The following is a 21,328-nucleotide window of genomic DNA, read 5'->3' as shown; positions in this document are numbered from 1 at the left end:
TATAAATAATTTTTTTCTTTCCCAGGCTCCCACATCGCTCTCTTGCACTGTCACGCTGGTGAGAGACAAATTGTTTTCTGAGTTTTATGACCAATCAGATTTTAACTGATAAAAATATTACTACTACTGCCAATAACTCTGTGGGTACTGAGCTAACCTGTCAAACTTTAATAAATATAAACAATATAGCAGGTCTCTCTTTGTCTCAAACAAGCACGTAGTTTCTGAACTGCTATTGAGATCCCTAAAGGTATTTTAATGGATCATCACACCATAGCCTGAGAGTGCGCACAGACATCTTTCTTTAGATCCACCAAAGCCGAGAGAGTGGCTGGTGTCCTCATTCCTGTGCCCTGCTGGAAGTAAACGCTGCACACACGTATGCACAGGCACAATTTGCTACTTCAGCTTCTTGTGGTTTGCATTTAAAAATGATGGGCTGAACCATGCAGTAGACCTTTGCTAAGCTGTATGGATTTGGTGGGGTGGGCTGGGAAGCTCTTCAGGTGATTGTCCCAGCTGGTAGGTTGAGAAAGGCAATAACCTCTAGCAGTGAGCTGTTGAGACAGGGCTGGGGACCATGCAGAGGAACTGGAAGAGGATGTGTGTGTTCAGATGGGAGATCACAGCCTGTTCCAAGCCCCAGTGATATGCAACCATAACTCCCATGTTTCTCTTATGCACACTGGGTGGTGTGCATAAAAGCATAGTTATAGTTAACTTTAAAAATTAGGAAAGCTTGTCTACTTTGTCTGTTGCAATCAAAAGGTGCCTTTTCCCCTGTGGCAGCTTCCATTTCACTTTTTTTTTTTTTTTCCCTGAAAGTTTAGTTAGAGTAAAGCCAATCTTCTGGAGGCTTTTTTTTTTTCATTTCCACCCCCCTTGTGTTGCCTGTGCAACAACCAGTTCTTGTTATATACCTGACCTTAATTCTGTTCTTAATACCTGTCTTTTCTTCTCCCCAGGAGTAGGGCTACCGAAGGGATAAGGTTGTGTCATTTATGTGTGCAAGGTCTGAATACTCTCTGAATGTCAGGATCCCAAATATGAATGCTTACACTCTTACTGTTTCTCATATGGCCTGGGGGTCCTCAAATTATTACTGTGACATTATTATTAGTACTGAAAATAAATATAATGCAAGTTAATATCAGCTTACCATATCTATTCAGCTCCATTCTGTGCAGGAGAGCTTTGTGCAGCTAACATCCCTTCGGGGAGCTTATGTTAGATTGATAAGAGAACAGTGAATTACTTGTCTGGTTTATAATATGCTGATTATGAAAAATTCTGGCTAGGATGATCTAGTGTTCTCAGTGCTGCAAATGAGCTCTGGAGTTTGTTAGGAGGGCATCTATCCTGCTGGAGGAAAGCAAAACTGCTAGGAAAAAAAAAGGGAAAAAAAGCTTTCATTGCTCAGCTGTTTTGCTTGAGACCCTAGAGTTTCCTTTGTTCCTCTCTGCCAAAATGCTAAATCCATACATTTTCAGTATCCCTGCTGCACTAGTTATTATTCCCATTCAGGATTTTATGTACATGTGGGCAGACCATCCACTAATGTAAATTCACTCTTGATACTGGTGGGAAGATGCTGATTTACAGCTGCCAAGAATTTGCAGAGTTGTTTTTCTCTCAGTCATGTTCCTTCACCTGCCTACTGCGGAAACTGTTTTTGCTGCACAAGGTAAACTTCTTTCTTCCCTTCAGTTCTTCCATTTCTTGGGACAGAGAGCCCTCATATACTGTATATCTGCTCATTCATGTCCCCACATAAGCCCTGCCTTTTTAAATGGGAAAAGCCTCAATGAAAGCTTTTGTTTCTCATAACAGAAATCTCTTGTATCATCGGCTCAAGCTGCTCATGGGTGACGTCAACAGACAGTTTTGGAAAACCAGACTGGGTGTTATCTTCGGTTGGTGTCCTGGTGTCTCAGGACAGGCAGCAGCTGCTTCTGGAAAACAGTTCCTCCCGTGGAGATGTTGAAGGTAGGCAGAGTTACAGTTCCACCCCGACTGGACACCTGCTTTCTCCCAGCACCAGTAATAGCTGTGGGCAAGCAGCAATTGGAGTTGTCAGGCTGAAACATTGCTTACACATCACTAAAAATACTGCCATATGCTGGTTCTGGTTTGCAGCTCGTAAGTGCATTGTCTGTGCCCAAGAGAATCAGTCACTAAGAGCCACATCATGAATATTACCTGTATGTGTACTGCTTGGGTTGTATACACATGTACCCTGTATGCAGCCAAGTCCTTTATATACTCCCTTTGTGTCTCCCTGTTTTAGCATAAGCTACTTTTGCTTAGAGACTGGAGTTTTCTCAGGAAACTCAATCCTTTACAAGCCAGGGCTGGTTCCTCATGATTGCTGTCTGACTTGCAAAGTCTTTGGCTTTTGTTTTGTTGGATGTCTTCACTCTGCTTTGTTTGGTTTCTTCTCTTCTCATTCCTTCTGTCACTTCTTTACGTATTTCCCTCACTTTTACTTCAGTCTTCTTTCTCTTCTTTCTGTTATTTTTAGTTTTTTTATGCATAGTCCTCTGCTTCCTTCTTGTGACTTCTTTCCTCAAACTCATTATCTGTTTGCTTATTATTATTGCTCTTCCATCCACACTGTGTGTCTCTTTTCTTTTGTTTTTTTCCTCACAGGGGACATTTTCCTCCTGAACACCAGTAGGCTACCAGATAGATGTGAGTTCAGCCTACATAGCCCCATCCTGCCTGGGAGCGTGGACTCTTGCTTGCTGGAACTGGCCATATATTCACAGGATGCTGTTCCTCTCCTCCAGAGGTTCACAGCTGAAATCAGATATGTGGACACAAACAGAAATATAATAATTTCTCTGAGAGTTGGCCATGAGGAGGATGCCGGGTAAGACAATTAATTTGCAGCTGTTTAGACTTTGAATTGCAGGGTAGGATGGAGTCCCTCCAGGCCACTGTTTATCAATGTCTTCTTCCTTCTTGACATCATTACTTCTGTTAGAGCAGAAAATAGAAGAATTGTCAGGACTGAAGTGTGCAGCTTCCTGACAGGATGTCTGTAATAGACCCAGGTTTTATGTGTCGCCTTTGCAAAGAACGCTTCTGATGAGAAGTCATTCTTCCTCCCTTGCAATAAGAAGAGTCAAGAGTGGTAGGCTCTTGCACTGATGCTAGGACTATGGATTTATAGTGCACTCAGTCCAACAGCTGCCTTGGCGAAATGACTGATATCTCTAAGTATTCAAGAGGTCCTGTCTTTGGGAGTGTAAGGGTCACATTTTGAGGTAGGGCTAACTCTGTCTCTTTTGTAATGTCTGTCCTTCTGTCTGCTAAGTTCAGGAGCATCCTCTTTTGCTTCATCTGTAAAGTCCAGAGAGGTGAAAAGCAAAGGTTAGAGGTGAGAAGAGGTGAAGACAAAAAAATAAAAAATAAAAATCAGCAACCCTGGATCTTGTCCTGTGTTTTTTACTCTTTGATCTTCCCCAAATTTTATTTTTTTAATTCCTGAATGTAGCAGAATGCAGTAAGGAGGAGAAATGGGTAAAGGGAATGAATCACAACAGGAAAAGGAGAAAAGTCCACGTGGCATCTGATTTTGCCATTTTCCATGTGCTTGTTTTTTCCTTTGCTGCAATCTGCCTTGTAAGAACCTGGGTCAGGCACACAACAGAGCTCTTTATTTCCATCACCTGACTGACTCCCGTAGAGAACTTAAGCAATAGATCCCAGTTCTTGTTTTCTTTGAATTCTTTGGCACTCCCCAGGCTGCCATGGAGATCTGCAGCCAAGACTTCTGGTCAGCTGAAGAACGCAGAGTTTGACTAAAAAAAACTTACTCTCTCTCAGATCCCTCTCTTGCTCCTACTTTTAGCTATTGCTCACTTCCTTCTTGGCTACTCCTTCCCCTTCTTTTTACCAGTTTCACAAGGAATCTGTTGCATTTTCTGGGATCAATTTCTAACGTCCTTTTTCACCTATAGCTGTCCTTTCTGCTTTAAATATTTGACAAGCCTGTGCTTCCCTAAGCAAATGCAACCACAGTTCTCCCATATTAACTCATAAAATACCCTTCTGATGTACCTAGCTGCCCAGAACAGGCTTTGATCACAGTCATTGCAGCATCTCTGGAATGAATCATAGACGTTATTAAAGAGCTTATTTGGGCACAACAAAACAAATTTGCATAAAATTATCATCTGTCTAAATGATGACATTTGGACATACTAGAATGGAGTTAGCTTTGCTAGAAGTCGATATGACCATTGGTATTATTTTTCCTAGTGGGTGGAAATGAAGCACTGGTAAATCCAGTGGCTTTAGTTTCAAGAATTCAGAGGTGGAAGGTGACTGAGTACTGTTTTAAACAAAGATAGAAAGAAGGGGAAGGAACAAGGACAGAATAGAGCTATTAGGAACTATTTTAGGACAAATATCCTTCTTTTACCCCTTCTTTATGGGGCAGCTCTTTAAAATCTCTGCACAATTCCAGAAAAATCTGTGTGCAGGCAGAACAAAATTTATTTCTACACAGTGTTTGGGCTGGTTCTTACATTCTTTCTGTGATTAAGATTTTAACAGTATTGGTTGCTAAGATCAGAGACCATCCCGAAGCATTCCCACTTTCCAGAGGGAGTGGAAGTTCTACAAGCTTTTGTGTGTTATCCAATCACAGCTGCACAATTTGGAGCAGAGCAAGGAGGTCAATGAGGAAATGATCTTGAGATAGATGCCTATGTGTAGTATGTATTTTAATTGTTAATTACTACCGAGAGATTATCTTGAAATCGGAGTAGAAACGTAGAAATAGAAATAGGTGGCACTTTTTCAGACAATCAGGCACTCCAGAAAATCCTGCTCCAGTCCCTTCTGTCACCTCATTTCCCAGATTAAGCTACACTTCACTATGAATTCCAGGTGCACCAGCTCGCTTCAGTGAACTGTCCTCTTTCTGGTTCCAGAAATCTGTTGGTTGTGTTTCCTACTTCAGGGTTCATCAGTTACACAGTTCTCAAAAGCTTAAGAGATATGTCACTCATGAGAAAAATTTGCTCTCCTGTCCACCTTACTAATTGCTAGGTTTTATCAATAAATCTGTTGTGTTGACACTGCCACTCATTTTTTTCACAAATGTACTGTAGTGAAAGAAAAAAGAAACAGAAATTCAGGTACAAACTCCTCTGGACAAGTAGGACAAGCTCATATTATTTATTATATACCACACCTATACCACATGGGTATTCTCAGTTACTCTCTTAAAGGGAGAACTACTGGGGAAGTGAGGTGTTTGGAATTCTATATATTTACAGAAATATGTATAAAATTATGTTTCTCATGATCTCAATGGAGATCAAACATCAAGAGTCTGTATTTTTGCTTGCAGGTCCAAGCCTTCTTCATCTGGCACTTGGCTCAAAGCTGTGTTCACTTTGTTATGGTTATAGCTGTGGTGCCTGTTCAGATCACAGTTAATGTCTTTCTGACTACTTTGCTTATCCCACTTTTTCCCTTTTTATCATGCAGAGCCAAAAACTAGTCACAGCTGAAAATTCTTCTGAGTCCTGTGTGGTTTTGTTTTGAATGGTTTCACATCCTTGTTTTTGTATTTGACCGCAATTATTTCAGTGTTGTCAGCCAAAATTGTTTTAATAAGAAGCTTTTTTCTTTCAGCTCTAAATACTCAAACTTTAATGAAAATAAAAAAGAATTATTTGGGGCAGGGATAATCTTTTCCCTTTTCGTGGTAGAGTGTGATCAATAAGCCAGGTTTATTTTGTTCTCTTTTCTTTCTGAATCTGAATTATAAAGCAATGGCCATGGTAGTCTTGGTAGACCAAAAAACAAGTTCAAAACCACATGCACAAGTGGGTTGTCAGTTAGCCAACTGCACAAAAGGATTATTACTTAGTTTGTCCTGTGTTCCCCCACTGCCACCTCTTTTTTTCGGGGGTGGTGGTGCTGAAATGCCCTGCCAGCTTCTGAGACACTTGTAGAAATGTACCATCTCTGTGACTTCCATTCTACTAAGCTGGATATTATCATTGACAAAAGCTATTTAACTTGTGCTCTCATCAATAGAAGAATTGCCATATAGCTGATCTGAATGTCTAGAAACACCTAAGGTCATTTGGTATTAATAAGTTAGGTGTCCAACTACATAAGCCTTTGAAAGGGAATAGTCTGGTAAGCATCCTCAGAAAATGCCTAATACATACTGACAACAAGCACAGCCATTTAAATTTAAAAATGCAGCTACAAAAGGAGAGACCGCCCAGCTGCTATATATGACTGATTTTGAACATTAACCTGGGACTATGATATACTGCCCTTCATGCTTGTGTTGAAAGTGCAGTCAAAAATATACTGGGCAAAGTAAGAAAGATCTTGACCCTCTAGATGGTTGGTAAGAGCAGGAGTTGCAGATGTTTACTCTTCTCTCATCTATTTCTTTTTGTATACAACGATTGGATTTATTTTTTTTTTCACAAACTGGATGTTTGTGAAGATTTTTGAGCTATATGTGGAAAAGCAAAGTAAAGCTTCTAATTTATATGTTCACTGGCTGACCCTTGAAGCAGTTGGAATACCTTTCTGCAATAACTTGTGTAGTGAAACTCCCAGTTCAGAAAAGGTTTCAGCTTTCCTATTAGGCTTTTTGAATTTGTCACTTTTAAGAAATTGTTGTTCTTAATATTAAAGCAGTCTAAAAATGCATGATCAGTTACCAATGTTGGAGATGGAAAGTCATGGCACAGAAAGGATTGGTGAGGATGGGGAAAGACTTGTTTAGCAGAGGACATAGAGGCTAGTGAAAATCAAACATTGAAATTATAGGTTTGCAGGGTGAATCTTGAATCCTCTTGCCTTAAGCATCAGGTTGCGTGCAACTCCAAACATTTTATCTATGCAAATTTCTCAAAATAATGTCAGACTCTGACAACCCTTCTATACATGCAGAGCAGTTTTAACACCTGTATTTAGAAGAGTAATATTACCTTGTTAGTTGAGATCTGGCTTGACATAAAATCAATAGTAAAGATATTGCCAAGCTTGGCTTATCTGAAACCCTGCTGCAATGATCCATCTTCTGCTAGATCTACAATGGGCTTTGTTCCTGATTCCATTAAGAAAATTAAGTTGGCTCTGACTAGCCCCTGTTTGGATACTGGGACAGAGCAAAGAGGGTGTAATTATTTACAGTATTAGAAATATTGCTGCAGTTGTATCTTGAGGTGGAGGATTTTTCTGAGGGGGATTCCTTGATGATGACAAGACCTCAGTGTTGTGGGTGATGGAAAGCTACTTGTCATTTTTTGTGGTCTCTGGATGCTTTAAAGCTTTTCCAATGGCAGTATAAACAGAGTAAAATTTCAGAATTTCAGTACCAGAGATCTTTCAGTGCAGAATTGGAATGTTTCATGGGACCTTAGGGCTCTGACTCAAAGCTGCTGCCAGTTCACACAAGTAGTGGTTTAAGATACTGGCCTTGCTCCTCTACCAGAGGCTACAGTTCTCCTAGCTAAGATGGCAGAATGGACGGTCCATCTGTCCCAGGTGTAACATTTCAGAGATTGCTTTATTGACTTAGATTATCAGTGGGTTTACTTTATTTTGATATACCAGGGTATAAATTGCAAGATCCCCGGTATGTGGCCCATAAACCATGTACGATTAAGTGTAGCAGCTAAAGAAGTTGTTGTCTTCAGCTGTGGGGCAGTAATCTTTGTAGTTGTTACCAATAAACGTAATACTGGTTATGAATTAGAGGCTGGGTGCTATGGGTTCCTGAACCCAAGGGTGCAATAACGTTGGTGCTACAGTGGTGTCTCGGTGGGGTTGGAGCTTAGTGGCAGTAGTAGAACGATGCCTCAGTGCTTAAAAGGCCTAGTATGCTTAATAAATAGATTCAAAAGATTTAGAAACTGTTCTTATCTTCAGTGGTTTGTTGAACCAATTTGTTTAAGGCCCATTGATTTTTGTGGCCAAGTGGATGCAATGGTGTGATGAACAAAGCTTTGTCATGGAGCAGAAATGATACGGTTCTGGGTCAGTGCTGAATGCTCTTGGATGTTGTGCCACAGCACGACAGGGGGGATATATTTTTGTGTCTCAGTGCTGAGTATTCCTAAAGATGTACTGTAATGCAAAATGAAAAAAAAAAAAAAAAGTCATTCTCCTTTGCTGGGTAGTAGAGATAATGCAGTTGTGGTTCAGGACTGGAAGTTTCTGAAGCTGAATTAAATTATATTGAACTAACGAATGTGATATGATGGGACAGGAAACAGGAAAAAACAGGGTCACCTTGATAAGAGGAGCTCAGCTTCAGTTGAGTTTAGGGTATCTGTGGGTTTTTATGTGTGTGTACAAGAGTGATAGTGGAACATAAGGGGTGGCCATAGAAGGGGAAGTAAGGAATTCTCCCCAGAAGAAGGGTGTATAGCTGGTTGTGGTGGAATGACTGATTAAGGTGACTAAGCAGTTACAAGCAAAATGAAGAAGGTGAAAAACAATTTAAGTTGCTTTAATTTTTTGTGCAAGTTGTCAGTTAGGTGGTCTGCGATTTTCACATTGTGTACAGTAGACATCTGGTTGTTGTCGTCCAGAAGTTGCCTTCTAATCTGTTTCTGGTGCGGGGTGAGGGCAGATGATCATTCCATGGCAGCTGAAAGCATTTCCTAAATGAAAAAATAATACCAGGAGCAGAGCAACATACTTAGTAACATATCTTGACACTGTGGGGGGAACTCCTTCCAGCTAGCGGTGCCTCCTTCTCACCCTGCTGGCACTGACTTAGTGACACTCATCCAGGGTGCCAGCAGCAACATCAGCAGCATGTGGGTTATAGATAAATGTATCTGTCCGGTACTCTTTTCAGAAGAGAGCTCATAGCAGGGATTCCTCTGTTCCTATCCTTTTACAACCCCTTTATAAAAGTGTTTTAAATGTGTTTTATTTTCCTGCTACCACGAAGTGGAAGGGCAGGGTGGTTTTCTTTGTTGTTTTGTTGTTTTTTGTTTGATTGTTTTGTTTGTTTCTTTGTTTGTTTGTTTAAAAAAATGATAGGAATCTTGTATTTTTTTTTTTATTGACACCTGGGTACCCTGACTCCTGTCAAACTGATTTGAGTGAGGTACTTCGAAAATTCTCATTAGGTGTCTCTGTCTAGCTTTCAATGTCTAACAACCATCCTTAAAATTAGAGTATGTGGCATGATCTTTTTCTGAACTGCCACAAGGGCACTACAGTTGAGAAACCTTTGCTGTCTAGGAGTTACAGCATTTGTTCCGTGAGGAAATGCAAATTGCAACAACAGGATTTGAGGCCAGGATAACTGAATATGAGCTTCTTAGGCTGAGCATCAATTGTTTTAAATGAACACCTGTTTGTTTATTGATCCTTTCCCATCTGAATACCATTGCTTGTATTTGGTACAGCATAGAATCTATACTAGATACTCCATGGACTCCAGCATGCTCTGTGTACATCTCATAGCTCTTTGTTGTATTCTAGGATGAAATGGAAATCCGTGATGGCCCAGGTTGGCCGTATAGAAAGACCTTTTAAAATCACCTTGCTGTATTCAAACTGTGGAGCACAAGAGGGTGGACTGCTGGCAGTGGGCTCCTTGCAACTCAGAAACTGCTTTCATGGTATGTTGCAATGCAGTCAGGTTTGCAATAACCAAATGCAGTGAGAAGAGGGAGCAGCGTACTCACCAAAACTGATCAGCGTGAGCAGAGTCAGTCAGATAGGACATATGTGAAAACTGAGTCACCTCTAGAGTATCTGGCAGTGCTTACCTGTCAAGAGTTATATTTGCATGTGTTTTATGTGTGTACACACGTGTACATGTGCTCAGAAGGAAGGGCTGAAGTGCAAAATCGTAGAACTGCTTTTCAGGTTTGCTTTGCATGATATTTGTATGAGAAAGTAACAGGGCTCATGCTGCATCCAGCAACAGGGATGGAGAAAATATCTGCCTAGATTATTTTAGTATTTACTATTTTTCTTCCTTAAATAGTAGTTGTAATAGCATCCTGTGTCACTGAAGGCTTTTCCATACTGGGGCTTCATCTTCCAAATTTATAAAGAAAAGAAACATTGATCTGCAGTCTGTGGCATCTGTTTGCTACTGCCAGGCTGAGAACTTCTGTCCAAAATGAAAATAATGAGAATGTAATTATTTTCTCCAAAGTACCGAGTGCTCAGCTCAGAAATGCTCAGTTTTACTTGGTATTTTCAATTCTGTTGCCAGTGTCATGCAAATGATCCTCAGTACCTGTGCAGAACCCTGCTAATGTCATTTAGGCTTCTTGGAAGTCTGTTGGTGCAGGCGGCTTGCAGGTTGGAGACATAATCATCTCCACTTCCTGGTTTTCATCCATTAATATAGTGCTATTGCTTCTGTTTTGCAGACACTGTAGAAATATCTTTGAATGTAAATGTAAAATCTAAAAAGCTTCAATTGTTAAAGGAGAATACTGGTTTCACAGAGCTGTTTCATTATATATTGTGAGACTGGTTTTGAGCATAAGAGAGATTTATTTTACTTCAGTCGATCTTTTGATTTAACAAATAGTAAATTTTAATGCAATGTTTTTGACAGTCATGGAGTTTTTGAGGGGATGCATACAGCCTGAAGCACTATGCTTAACCTTCAAACAGTCCCTAAATAAGCTGACGCGTACCCAGCACAACACAGTGTCATGAAGAAATACTGTTTCAGGTGTCCTTCTCTCTACCTTCTAGGATTGGTTCTCTAAGTTTTGCATTATTTCCAGAGCAGTAACAATCCTGGCAGAACTTCTGCGCAGAGCTCTGCTAAACAGGAGCAGGTGCAGAAGAGACGCCTGCACACGCCTGCAGGTCCACAACTGATCTGTGCGCACACACATCCACAGGACAGGCTGGCTACACCGAGTCATGATTTCAGGAAGTATCGGACTTAAAAATTGTATTTAAACCAGTTGCTGGGTACCTGTGCAGTCAGTTAAACACTCCTGGAGCGTAGTTGACTAGGCTAGTTAAAGTGCATGAGTAAAGGTCCTACACACTGAGCCGGACTGCCGGGCTGGATGCCACAAAGCCAGTGCAGAAATGTGCAAGCAGCACAAATATTAGTTAAGCCTGACTCTCAAAAGGGCATAACAATGTGTCCATGAGGACCGGAGCTAAGTGGGTATCACTACCTCCAGCAGCAGAGTGTCATGCAGCCTGCCAAAGCTGTCTGATAGATGCGCAGTCACATGCGCAGAACCAAGGAACATACCATGGTAGGAAACTGCAGGATCCTTAGTAAAAATAAAATAAAAATTTGATTATCTGAAGATAGCACAAACACAGCAAAAGACAGTGTGTGCATGTAAGAAAAAAGAACGATGAATTTGGTCTCCATGAGAGCCGAGACAATCTGGGAATCTCATGATACTTACCTCATCAGGTAAGTATTTTTTATCACCCAGAGGACACTTTCTGAGCTCATACATGTGAAGGCTGATACATATGAAGGAACATATACATTCTTCCAGCTCATCTCTGAGTTTCATTCTCCTTTTTCCTTTAGATAAAGAAAACCAAGATCTTTCTATATATGACAAAGGTTCAGCTTTCCCTTGCCTTCATGGAGGCTGTGTTAGCCATCTACAAATCTGTGAATTCATCAGTGATTGCCCTGCCAAAGAAGTGGAAGGAGTGAGGTGTGGTGAGTATGTGGCATGGCACTTCATGGGAACCTTCATCCCATTAGAACAAACAATTTAGAACAATATGTTAAATTGATTCCATCTCTACCTTAATTCAGTACTTTGCCTCCTGAAATAATTTAGCCTATTTTCATTATTTTTATGTTAGAATTCTATTAAAAAAATTACTCCATATAGGATAAATTTTATTTATTTATTTTTATTTAATATTGCAGTAACTAGTTCAGCGACCTGCCTTTCATATTTGTAAATCTTATTTAAACATCTGCAGCTGGGTGAGAAACTCTTTATGGACCCGAGGTCTGAACCTCCCTTTGAGGAAACCTCCCCAATCAGGAAGGCACTGGTCGTTATTCTCATGCCAATCACCAACACAGTCAGTCATAAATCTGTCCCTCCAAGATTGGACCAAAAAAATCCCCTGACTAAGTATAAGTACATGTAATGCTAAGAAACATCATTTAGCTTTTTTGCAAGTATGGTGGCAGAGATCTAGAATAATCTACTGATTGGCCGCCTTTCACTGAACACAGAAACCCTTGTAATGTCTGCGATTTCATATACAACAGGGCCTTTAAATATTTATGGAGTGATTTGCCATTCTAGATTGCAGGAGCTGCTGTTTTCCATAGTACCTAGAGCAGGACAGAGCTGTAAAGTGTCAAATATCTCCAGTAACAAAAAGTGTTGACTTCCTGATGGTGTCTGTGGAAATAAACAACTGAGAGCTATTAATATTTTAACATTGAAAAACACTGTGGCATAAATGGGGTAGCTTGGAGAACCATAATGAATTTTGACTTTTGTTGCAGTTTGTCTTTTTCCATAATCAGGTTTCTCCTATTTTCCTAGTTTTTCTTGTTCTCCATTGTAGATAGTCTCCCAGAGGGCTCACATTGCTCTTTTGAAGAGGGTCCATGTGGCTGGACACTGAATGAAACTGCAGCATCTCCTTGGTCTATTAGGGGCTTTACTGAAATGATTCAAGGTCATTCATTTATAGGGTCTACCTTGCAAACCACTGAAGGTAGGTTCCTCATAGTTCTCTCTCAGTATGCCTGTGTGTGTATGTGTGCATGCATGTGTACAACAGTCTTCAATATAGGTGTTTTTTTGATTAGTTTAAAATTTTTTACACCACCCCTTTCTGAATCAGATTTAGCATCAGTATTATCTAGACTAATTTTAAATGTAGCTAAAATTAGTTTTTGATCATTCAGAACTTAATATGAAATGTTCTGCAGCAAAGCTAATATGAATCTGTAAGAGTCTAGGATTTGTTTTCACCTTTAAAAAGAATTACATGATGATTTTACTCTTCTCCATATATACCTCTTCTCTCCATGCTCTTATGAGCTATGCAATTGTAGTGTACTTCAGCAGCAACATGATAGCTGCTGCATCACAAAGTAAAAATTGACAAAGAGAACTAAGCAACTTGTAGAAACACAAATCTTCTGGAGACTCTTGTCGGATTCTGGCAGTGGGTTAGAAGGAGCATCACATGTAAATCTATCCCAAGACCAAGTGATAATACATATTCTATGCTGTAGAATACCACAGGGAAAAATATATATATATATTCCCAGAACCATCAGCTTGCTAAATAAGGATGGAGGCCAGACTCTCACATGTTCAGGTTTGAAGTCACAAGTGTTCAGCATAGCTGAATTTTTGGTTCACATTTCCCTGTCAAAGTGAAGGGCATCCATATGATTGTCCTGTTTGTCTCTTGAGGGCTTGTTTAAACTGCTCCTATGAACAAAGACCACAACTAAGCAATTCCAGTGCACAGTTTGTCTTAGCAAGAGTCATTGATGCAAATGGTGTAAGAATAAGGGTTGATCAAAGAGCACACTGTAGATTGCTCAGAACCCTTGTATGGGAATGTACTTGAGTGGTTTCTGAGGTTTATGCACTCATGTTCCAGGGAAGGGTTTGGGAAGTTTATTTTTGTGCTGCTGAAATCTACAGTGAATGTTCATTGTATCTCATGGTAATAAATGTGCTCTCAAGACATGTTTCTACCATGCTCTCCTACTGATGCTGTGCTTCAGCACAACAATGTTAGTTTTTCAAGAGGGTTTTATGCTGTCTTTTTATAAAGCAAAACATTGTCTTTTTTCTTTTTTTTCTCTAATTCACTTTTCTGTTCAAAGGACACTTCCTCCATCTGCGAGCAGAGAGCAATCACACAAGTGGTATGGCCAAGGCTTACAGTACCAGTTTACCAGCAAGTATTGCTACTGAAGATTACCAGGTATATTGCTCTGTCTAAGCACTTCTGTGTAGGTAGTCCTCAGGCTGCACCCTGTTTGTGTAATATGCCTGTTCTCCCCGTGCCTCTGCCCAATGTATAAAACACTGGAAAGCAGAAGAGCAGACTCTACTGCCTAGCTCACTACTTGTAGAACACCAGAAAAGAGACATGAGGGGCATTCCCAGTAAGTAAAAGCAGGAGTGTCAAATCAACTCCTAGATATGGAAAACTCCCTTGCTTGGTTGTGCTGACCATTCCTCTGAAGTGAACCCAGCACCTGAATTGTGTGGGGTGTCTTTGGTTTATAGGAGAGGGAGTTCACTATCTGAGTGTGTTGAGCCATTCAGTATACATGCTGATGAGACTTCTCTTTTTAAATTCTGTACCACTTTGCTAGGAATTAACAAACTTGACAGCTTCCCTGAGAATAGGAGCATGAAGTTTGTGGGGCATTAGACCTTCCAGGAATAGATGGAGCCAATAAACTTCTGTTCATGTTCTTCAGAAATTTCAGAACATGAAGGCAACCTGGCATGTATAAAATCACGTATCCTGCCTTCAGCCCAGATCCCTACAAAGTATAAAGGGGAGCTTCAAGATGCTGTAAATAAAAATATTAAATAATACTGAACTCATAACACTTAGGAAAATTAAGTTGCAAGTTTGAGTTGGAGTCCAGCCCTGCTAGGGGAAAACAGAAAGCTTTGATGCCTCCTAATTAGAGCTGGCAACAGAAAAACAGTGCAGGTGCCAAAAATGTAGCTTCAGCATTTATATTTGTTTATAAATTCAGGTCAAGTTTGCTGGGTAATTCCAACAAAATAAAATGTGCTTGGAGCTAGGTTTACACAACCAGGAGCAGTTACTGTCGGTTATGGGTGTCATACAGGAGATCCAGAACCGTTCTTTCTTTCATTGACAAAGATTTGAATGCACATTTCAGGAGCAAGGAACTTCCCTTGGTTGTGTACATGCATATGCTCCCTCTCTTGCTGGTGTTCTCAGCAGCTGAGTGCTCACAGCAGCAGTGGAAATGGCAGTTCTCTCTTGATCTGCAGCAAAATGGCAGTGGCTGCCTCACAGAGAGAAAGAGTTCTGCTTCAAAATACTCTCTGACCTGGTGACCAAGTTGCTTACCTGTCATATGGGTGCTATGGTTCAGATGGTGTCTGTGACTTGGAGCAAGTATATAGACTAGAGTTTTCTGTCTGTGGAGGCAGCCTAATTGCTCATTTCCTGAGCATTTGAGGCAGGGCATCGCTCCCTTTACAGTGGTTTTGTGCCAAGTAGTGCCTGGGTATGAACTGAGCCACATCAGTGCAACACGTTAGCATGGGTGACTAAAATGGAAAACCTTAAAAGATATAAACTGTTTCAACACCTTTGACAGGAAACTTTAGGCCAGTGGGAATACTGAGGAGGAATGTGTTTAGGATTTCTTTTCTGCAATAATCCAGCTCTAGAAGAAGTATTTAATGATAGAGCATTTCTTGAGTTTAAGTCTGTGCTCCTCTGCTCTAGTGCCTGTTGCTCCTGAAGGAGGTAACAGTCACCCAGATGGTGTCTGAGGCCATTAATATAGACATTAGTGTTTGCAGAACAGCTGCCCAACAGGAATGTCAGTTAGGGTCTCCACTAAGAAAATTCTGTACCAGGAACAGTGATGAGTCACACAAAAGCATTGGTGGCCTTACTGTGTCTTATTAAACAGTTTGACTCAGGATCGAATGTTTGGTGTCTCAAATCCCTAAGGAGTGGAGTAATAAATCCTTATCAGAGGATATCATTCTTTTTCTGTTCTTCCTCTATTACAGATCCAGTTCTCAGTGCATGTTTTTGGCAGCTACAATGGTACCATCTCCTTCTCTGTCAGGGAAGAGATAAAAGGAGCTCCAATAATCATGCCAATGTGGGAAAGAGCAGGGAGCTGGAGTGATCACTGGTTTCTCGTCACTTTACCAATGCCAGTGCTTCAAAACCGGTAAGAACGCCATCAGCAGCACCCAGGGATATCCCTATAGGTTTAGTAAATTATTAGTGTCTTAACTGAGAAGCATGACTTTCATTCTTGCCTTCTTCCAGGGCTATTTCTAATGACAAAATTAGAGGAGTGTAGTAATTTTGCTTGCTGAGGAAGTCTTCTGTCATGTTTACATATCTTCATAGACACATACAGCTTAGGTCAGCACTTCCATGCGGTCTCAAATGATGTTTAGGTTGTGCTTTCTCAGACTGATAAAATACACAGTTGTGCAGGCAAAATGCTCCCAGTCGGGAAACAGGTAAACTAGCAAAAACTGCACTCTGTACTCCTACAGTAAAAGCAGCCATATGACTCAGACAAATGACTGTGGTAAAATCAGTTCAGCCAGTACAGCTGTCTAGTCTCGGGTCTATATCAGTGCAGCCTAGGAAATGGAGATCATTCATTGCTACATCACTTGTGAAACAATCTCAGCAAAAGACTGTGGCCCAAATCAGACTTCCACAAGAGTGTGTATCACAGTTTTGGATGTAAAAATATAGCATGACATCAAATGAAGTCAAATATTGAAGATTTCAAGATTTCTGCCCAATCAATTTTTAATCATACATTTCTTCTCCATTTCATGCCAGTCAATTTCAAGCTATGAAATGATGTTGGCAGCAGGTTATTTTTCACGATACAAATGATTTTTAAATTGCTCCAATCTGATTTTTACATCTTCCTCAAGAAGGCCTGTCTCACATGACACTTTAGACCAAAAAAAAAAATCAATCTCAAAGTGTATGCAGTGAATATTATAAATGGAAAAAGATCTACCTAATATTGGCAATAAAATAGTGTCTCAAAACTTCATGGATTAGAAGGTATGAAAGGATTGCTTATAACTTCAAATGTTCCCTACATCTTTTTGTAAAAGGCTAAGAATTTGGGTCTGGGAGTGATAATAATTCAGATCCAAGCAGCACTAAAGTGGAGAGAGGGTGCGAGAATGTTGTTCTACCCTTTTGCTAGTTTAATTTCATTATTACCTTTGGTCTAAACATTACCAAGTGTTCATCATAAGCACCATTGTCATGAGTTATTCCATCAGAATAGGGTAGGTCTGCAAGCTGGCAGTGTAATTAATATTATTGTCTGGCAGTCTGGAGCCCTGTGGGTAAGCATATGTTTAGTTCTGTGTATTTAATGTTTGACCAGTGAATTTGTCCAGAATAGCTTTTTCCCTCAGGCATTTTCATCTGGACCTACCAGAGCAGAGTCTTAAGGGCTCTTCAGAGTTGTTAAAGAGCTTCTGCCTCCTCTGATAAATGGCCTCTTACGTTTGTTTGCAAAGACTGATTTCTGTATCAGCCCTCAGTTCTAAAGGGAAACAGATCTTCTGTGGCAGGATGGAAGGGATAGCAAGAGGTTTTAGGGAGCACTAGCCAGCAATCCATGAGAAAAAATAAAATTCAAATACTGCTATATTTGAAAGAGTTGAGCACTCAGACAAAATGGAAGAATTAGGTAGATCATGTGTGCATGTATTATGACAGTCTGTGTCAAATAGTTAAATCTTGTTTCACCTTGTGTAACCTTCTGGTATGCCATTTTCAAGCAAATTTAAGAAGTGGGTAATTTATCATGTGACACAACAGTGGTAATTGCTATGGGTAAGGCTGGAACAGTTCAGTCTAGCAAGCAGACCTGTGCTACCTGAGCTAAAGAGGTGACTGAAAACCATAGTAAGTTGTCATTTGATGCACTGATCTCTAACAGAAATAGAATCATAGAATCATTCCAGTTGGAAAAGACCTCTAGGATCATCTAGTCCAACCTTTAAACTAGTAGTGACAAGTCCACCACCAAACCATGCTACTAAGTTCTACATTCCTTGCTGGAAAGTGTTGCAGCTATTTGACCCAAGTGAGGAAACCCTGGCCTTTGTACTCCCAGGACACCTGGTTGCATCCCAAGCCTCTTGTCTTGTTCTTGCCATGCTACTTCTGCCCTGTCTCACCTTCTGTTAGCACTCAGTCAGCACTCTTCCTTGTCTGTAGAACTCAGGCCCAAACGCCTTGCACATTAAGTTCAAAATCCCCTGTCGTAATGTTCCCAGGGAGCTTTCCAAGATGCCACCTTGTTCACTCTGGAAATCAGTTCAGTCAAGTTCTTTCTTCTGTTTGTCCAGATTCAGCAAAACAATGAATGGTTATGGGAGAAGATACTGGATGACAGCCAGTAACAAACTGGAAGGAGAGAAGCCTTGGCAAGTAGGAATAGGAGCTCATGGAGGGGATATATACATAGTTTTTAGCAGCAGATTCCCCATACTAATTTATTTCTTAGGAAAGAAAGAAGACAAACTAAACAATTTGCTGATCAGTCTCCCAGCTGGGCACCTAGCTACTTGAAAAACTGTTTCTGGTGATCAGTTGGCATATTCTCTCACTTGGTTCACATACAAAGGGAAAAAGGCTGCTATCAGAAGTAAAGGCAGGTAGAAGACTAGACAGCAGGTGGCTGGAAAGGGTAATACGTTAGAGCAGCAAAATGAATTCAATGAACAGGAACACTGGAAACCCCTCTGGCTAATGCAGCACAGAGTTCAAAAGGCAAATTCCTCCCCTTTTTCTGAAGTTACAAGGAAGGGGATGCATAAAGAGCCCAGAACTTATGAGATGTCTGTTTTTATGCACTGAGGGATGAGGGTCATTCGCTAGGCTCCCACTTGTACTCAGCTAGAGCAGAAGTCTGTCATGTAGCACAGTGCCCCTCTCTTGTTCCAAGTCTGTGGACCAGATGCACTAGCTTGAGCTGACCAAAGCGATGCTGATATGGATGTCTTAAGTAAGGAGTAGGCTGTGGTGCTATATCTATAACTATGGATCCTAGAAGTGCCCTAATCCTGGGCTCAAGGTGCTGTGACTTTCTCTTCCATCAAATGTTCTGGGACTGTGCAAGGTCTGAAAATGCAGAAATATTGCTAAACCTGCTAATGAAGAGAAGGGCTTATGTAGGAAGGTGATCCAGTGGTTAATTTCTCTGCTAACCCTGTACCTAAGGGAGTAGTCATCCAAGGGACACTTGATTTACATCTGCTGCTCCAACACTTATTCCCAGAGGGTTCAGATTCTGTAGGTATTAATGCTTTCATTTAAGCACAAGGGGCTATTCTTGAGTTAGGATAAAAACAGCTGATCCCTAAAGATTTTGATTCAACTGTGCAACATCATATTAACTGTGGATGTTAATATGTGGGATGTGCATGTGACTGAGCACTGGCACAGGTTTCCCAGAGAGGCTGTGGAGCCTTCCTCTTTGGAGATCTTCGGAATTCATCTGGGCATGGTCCTGGGCAACCAGCTCCAGGTGGCCCTGCTTGAGCAGGGCAGTTAGACCAGATGGCCTCCACAGGTAGATGCCAACCTCAACCGTTCTGTGATTCTGCGACATGGACCAACATTTGGCTGGTGGGTGGAATATGCATGCATGCTCTATTGCCACTAATTTGGAACAAGGGCGTACCTAGGCTGCAAAATTAAAGTGTTAGGCAGGTCAACGCTTGATCTCTCATAAATCACGATTGAGCTTCGGCAGTGACAGCAGTAGAGGTCTGCTCCATATGCTTTTAATAAGCTGTAAACAGACTGGACATCAGACATCTGTTTATTTCTGAAGTTTAATGAAAAACAATTTAGTCCTACCTGCTAGGAGGAGGTCCTTCAGCCCATTTTCTTTCCTCCTTCTGAATTCAGAATGTGGCAATGCACATGGGGCTTGACAGACCTCCTAGATAAGTAGCTAACACCTGGTCATGGTGGGAAAAGTGACATAGCCCAGAATGCAAACACTTCAGTGAGTTATGGCTGAAATTTATAATGGCTTGACCTTCAGCTGAAATAAATTTGTCACCTTGTTATTATGCTGAGTTACATTGTTCAAGGCTGATGCCTAAGATTTCTGTCTATTTGGATATTGTTGTTTTGTTCAGTTTTTATTTTGACAGTCTGTTTGGGGACAGTAAGAAGGAGATTTTTTTTTTTCTATTTCCTTTTGCATGTGCCAAATTCCGTTACCGTGATTGAATAAGAATGGTTGTACATTTATAAATATTTGTGGGGGACGGTAGCTTGTGTTTCTACATGTATGTGCAGATAGCAGAAGTAGGGTTCTCATATTTGTTCCACATGAAGTGTGGCATTATATGAATGTTGGTTGGTCCTTACGAACTGTTGGTATGTGGATAAGATTTCTAGCAAGCCTTTTTGGCTGCTCAATGGGTCTTGTCTGAAGGAAACACTCTAAACTGTGATTATCACAATTGGTTGATAAGGGAACATTATATATATGTGTGTGTGTGTGTGTATATATATATATATATTAAAAAAAACACCCTTCTGTCTTCTCTAAAACTTCTGTCTTACTGAAAAGGTTTAAGCTGCAACTGCTGGCAACCTGGGGCTGGAATTCCCAAGCTGACATAGCTATTGACAATATTACATTTGGACTGGACTGCTTCAATGACGGTAAGTCACACGTTACAGAATCCATTAAAGAATTTGGGTAGTGTAATCAGCATGCCACTGATCCAGGAGACATTTGTTCTGTTTCCCCCACAGAGTGCACATGGTTCATTTGTGTTAGCTTTTACAGTAGAATGACATCTTATCTCAGATCTACTGAAGATTGAAAGTAGAGGTGATTTTACAATGTGTTCATCCCCTAGTGTTCTTTCTTTTCTCTAATCTGGGATATCCTATATCACATAGTAGAGACCTGCCTGTGTGTCTTGGCAATAAACACTTGACTTATGCCTGAGCCTTAAGTGGAAGAATTACATCACCTTGTTCTTCAGCAGTCCTCTATGACCCACACACCCTGACAATTGATAGCACAAGTGAATTTGTTGAAAACAAATGGGAAAGCCACTGTATTTTAGGAGACAAAAGGAGGAAAATGGAGGAATAAAGTGTCTCTCTGACAGTAAAGTTCAGGTTGTTGCAACAAGTTTATTTTACCCTGCAAGGAGGTGCATCAAATGTCACTGCCAGATATATATAATAGATGCTTTCCTTTGTTTCGTTACTGCTAATGTGACTGATCACAATGTATCCCACTGAAGATGGAGCCAGTGCTCATCTCCAAAGCATGTTAGCAAAAGAGCTGAATTTTCTTAGCAGACAAGTGGAGTGAGGTTGGATACTTGAACCACCTGGAAATACTAGAAACTGCCCTCTTTTTGTCCGTGGAGAAAAGACCCATATGCTCTGTAGTAAAATAACAAAAGAATATGAAACACTTAAATTGTGACTTCTGTTGCAGACAAAATGTCCTGTGCTACCCTTCACATGTCACCACATCCATTATGTCAGCAATGAGGGTAGCAACATATCCCTGAAGAGACTGGCTGTAGCC

The 21,328-nt window shown here is 40.7% G+C and overlaps 1 protein-coding gene across 1 annotated transcript in view; it reads left to right on the top strand.

The window, feature by feature from the left end:
• Positions 1 to 21,328, top strand: part of LTK (leukocyte receptor tyrosine kinase) — a 161,832-nt gene that overhangs the window by 103,135 nt on the left and 37,369 nt on the right. Inside the window, 8 exon segments of the mRNA XM_040557797.1 lie at positions 1,831 to 1,986; positions 2,650 to 2,872; positions 9,493 to 9,632; positions 11,546 to 11,683; positions 12,559 to 12,711; positions 13,844 to 13,944; positions 15,759 to 15,925; positions 20,345 to 20,439. Of these exon segments, the coding sequence (XP_040413731.1) occupies positions 1,831 to 1,986; positions 2,650 to 2,872; positions 9,493 to 9,632; positions 11,546 to 11,683; positions 12,559 to 12,711; positions 13,844 to 13,944; positions 15,759 to 15,925; positions 20,345 to 20,439 (1,173 nt within the window).

The sequence above is a fragment of the Cygnus olor genome, chromosome 5, assembly GCF_009769625.2.
Source record: "Cygnus olor isolate bCygOlo1 chromosome 5, bCygOlo1.pri.v2, whole genome shotgun sequence".
Taxonomy (NCBI): domain Eukaryota; kingdom Metazoa; phylum Chordata; class Aves; order Anseriformes; family Anatidae; genus Cygnus; species Cygnus olor.
Note: the sequence above shows the minus strand (reverse complement) of the source record. Positions and strands in the feature narration are given on the sequence as shown.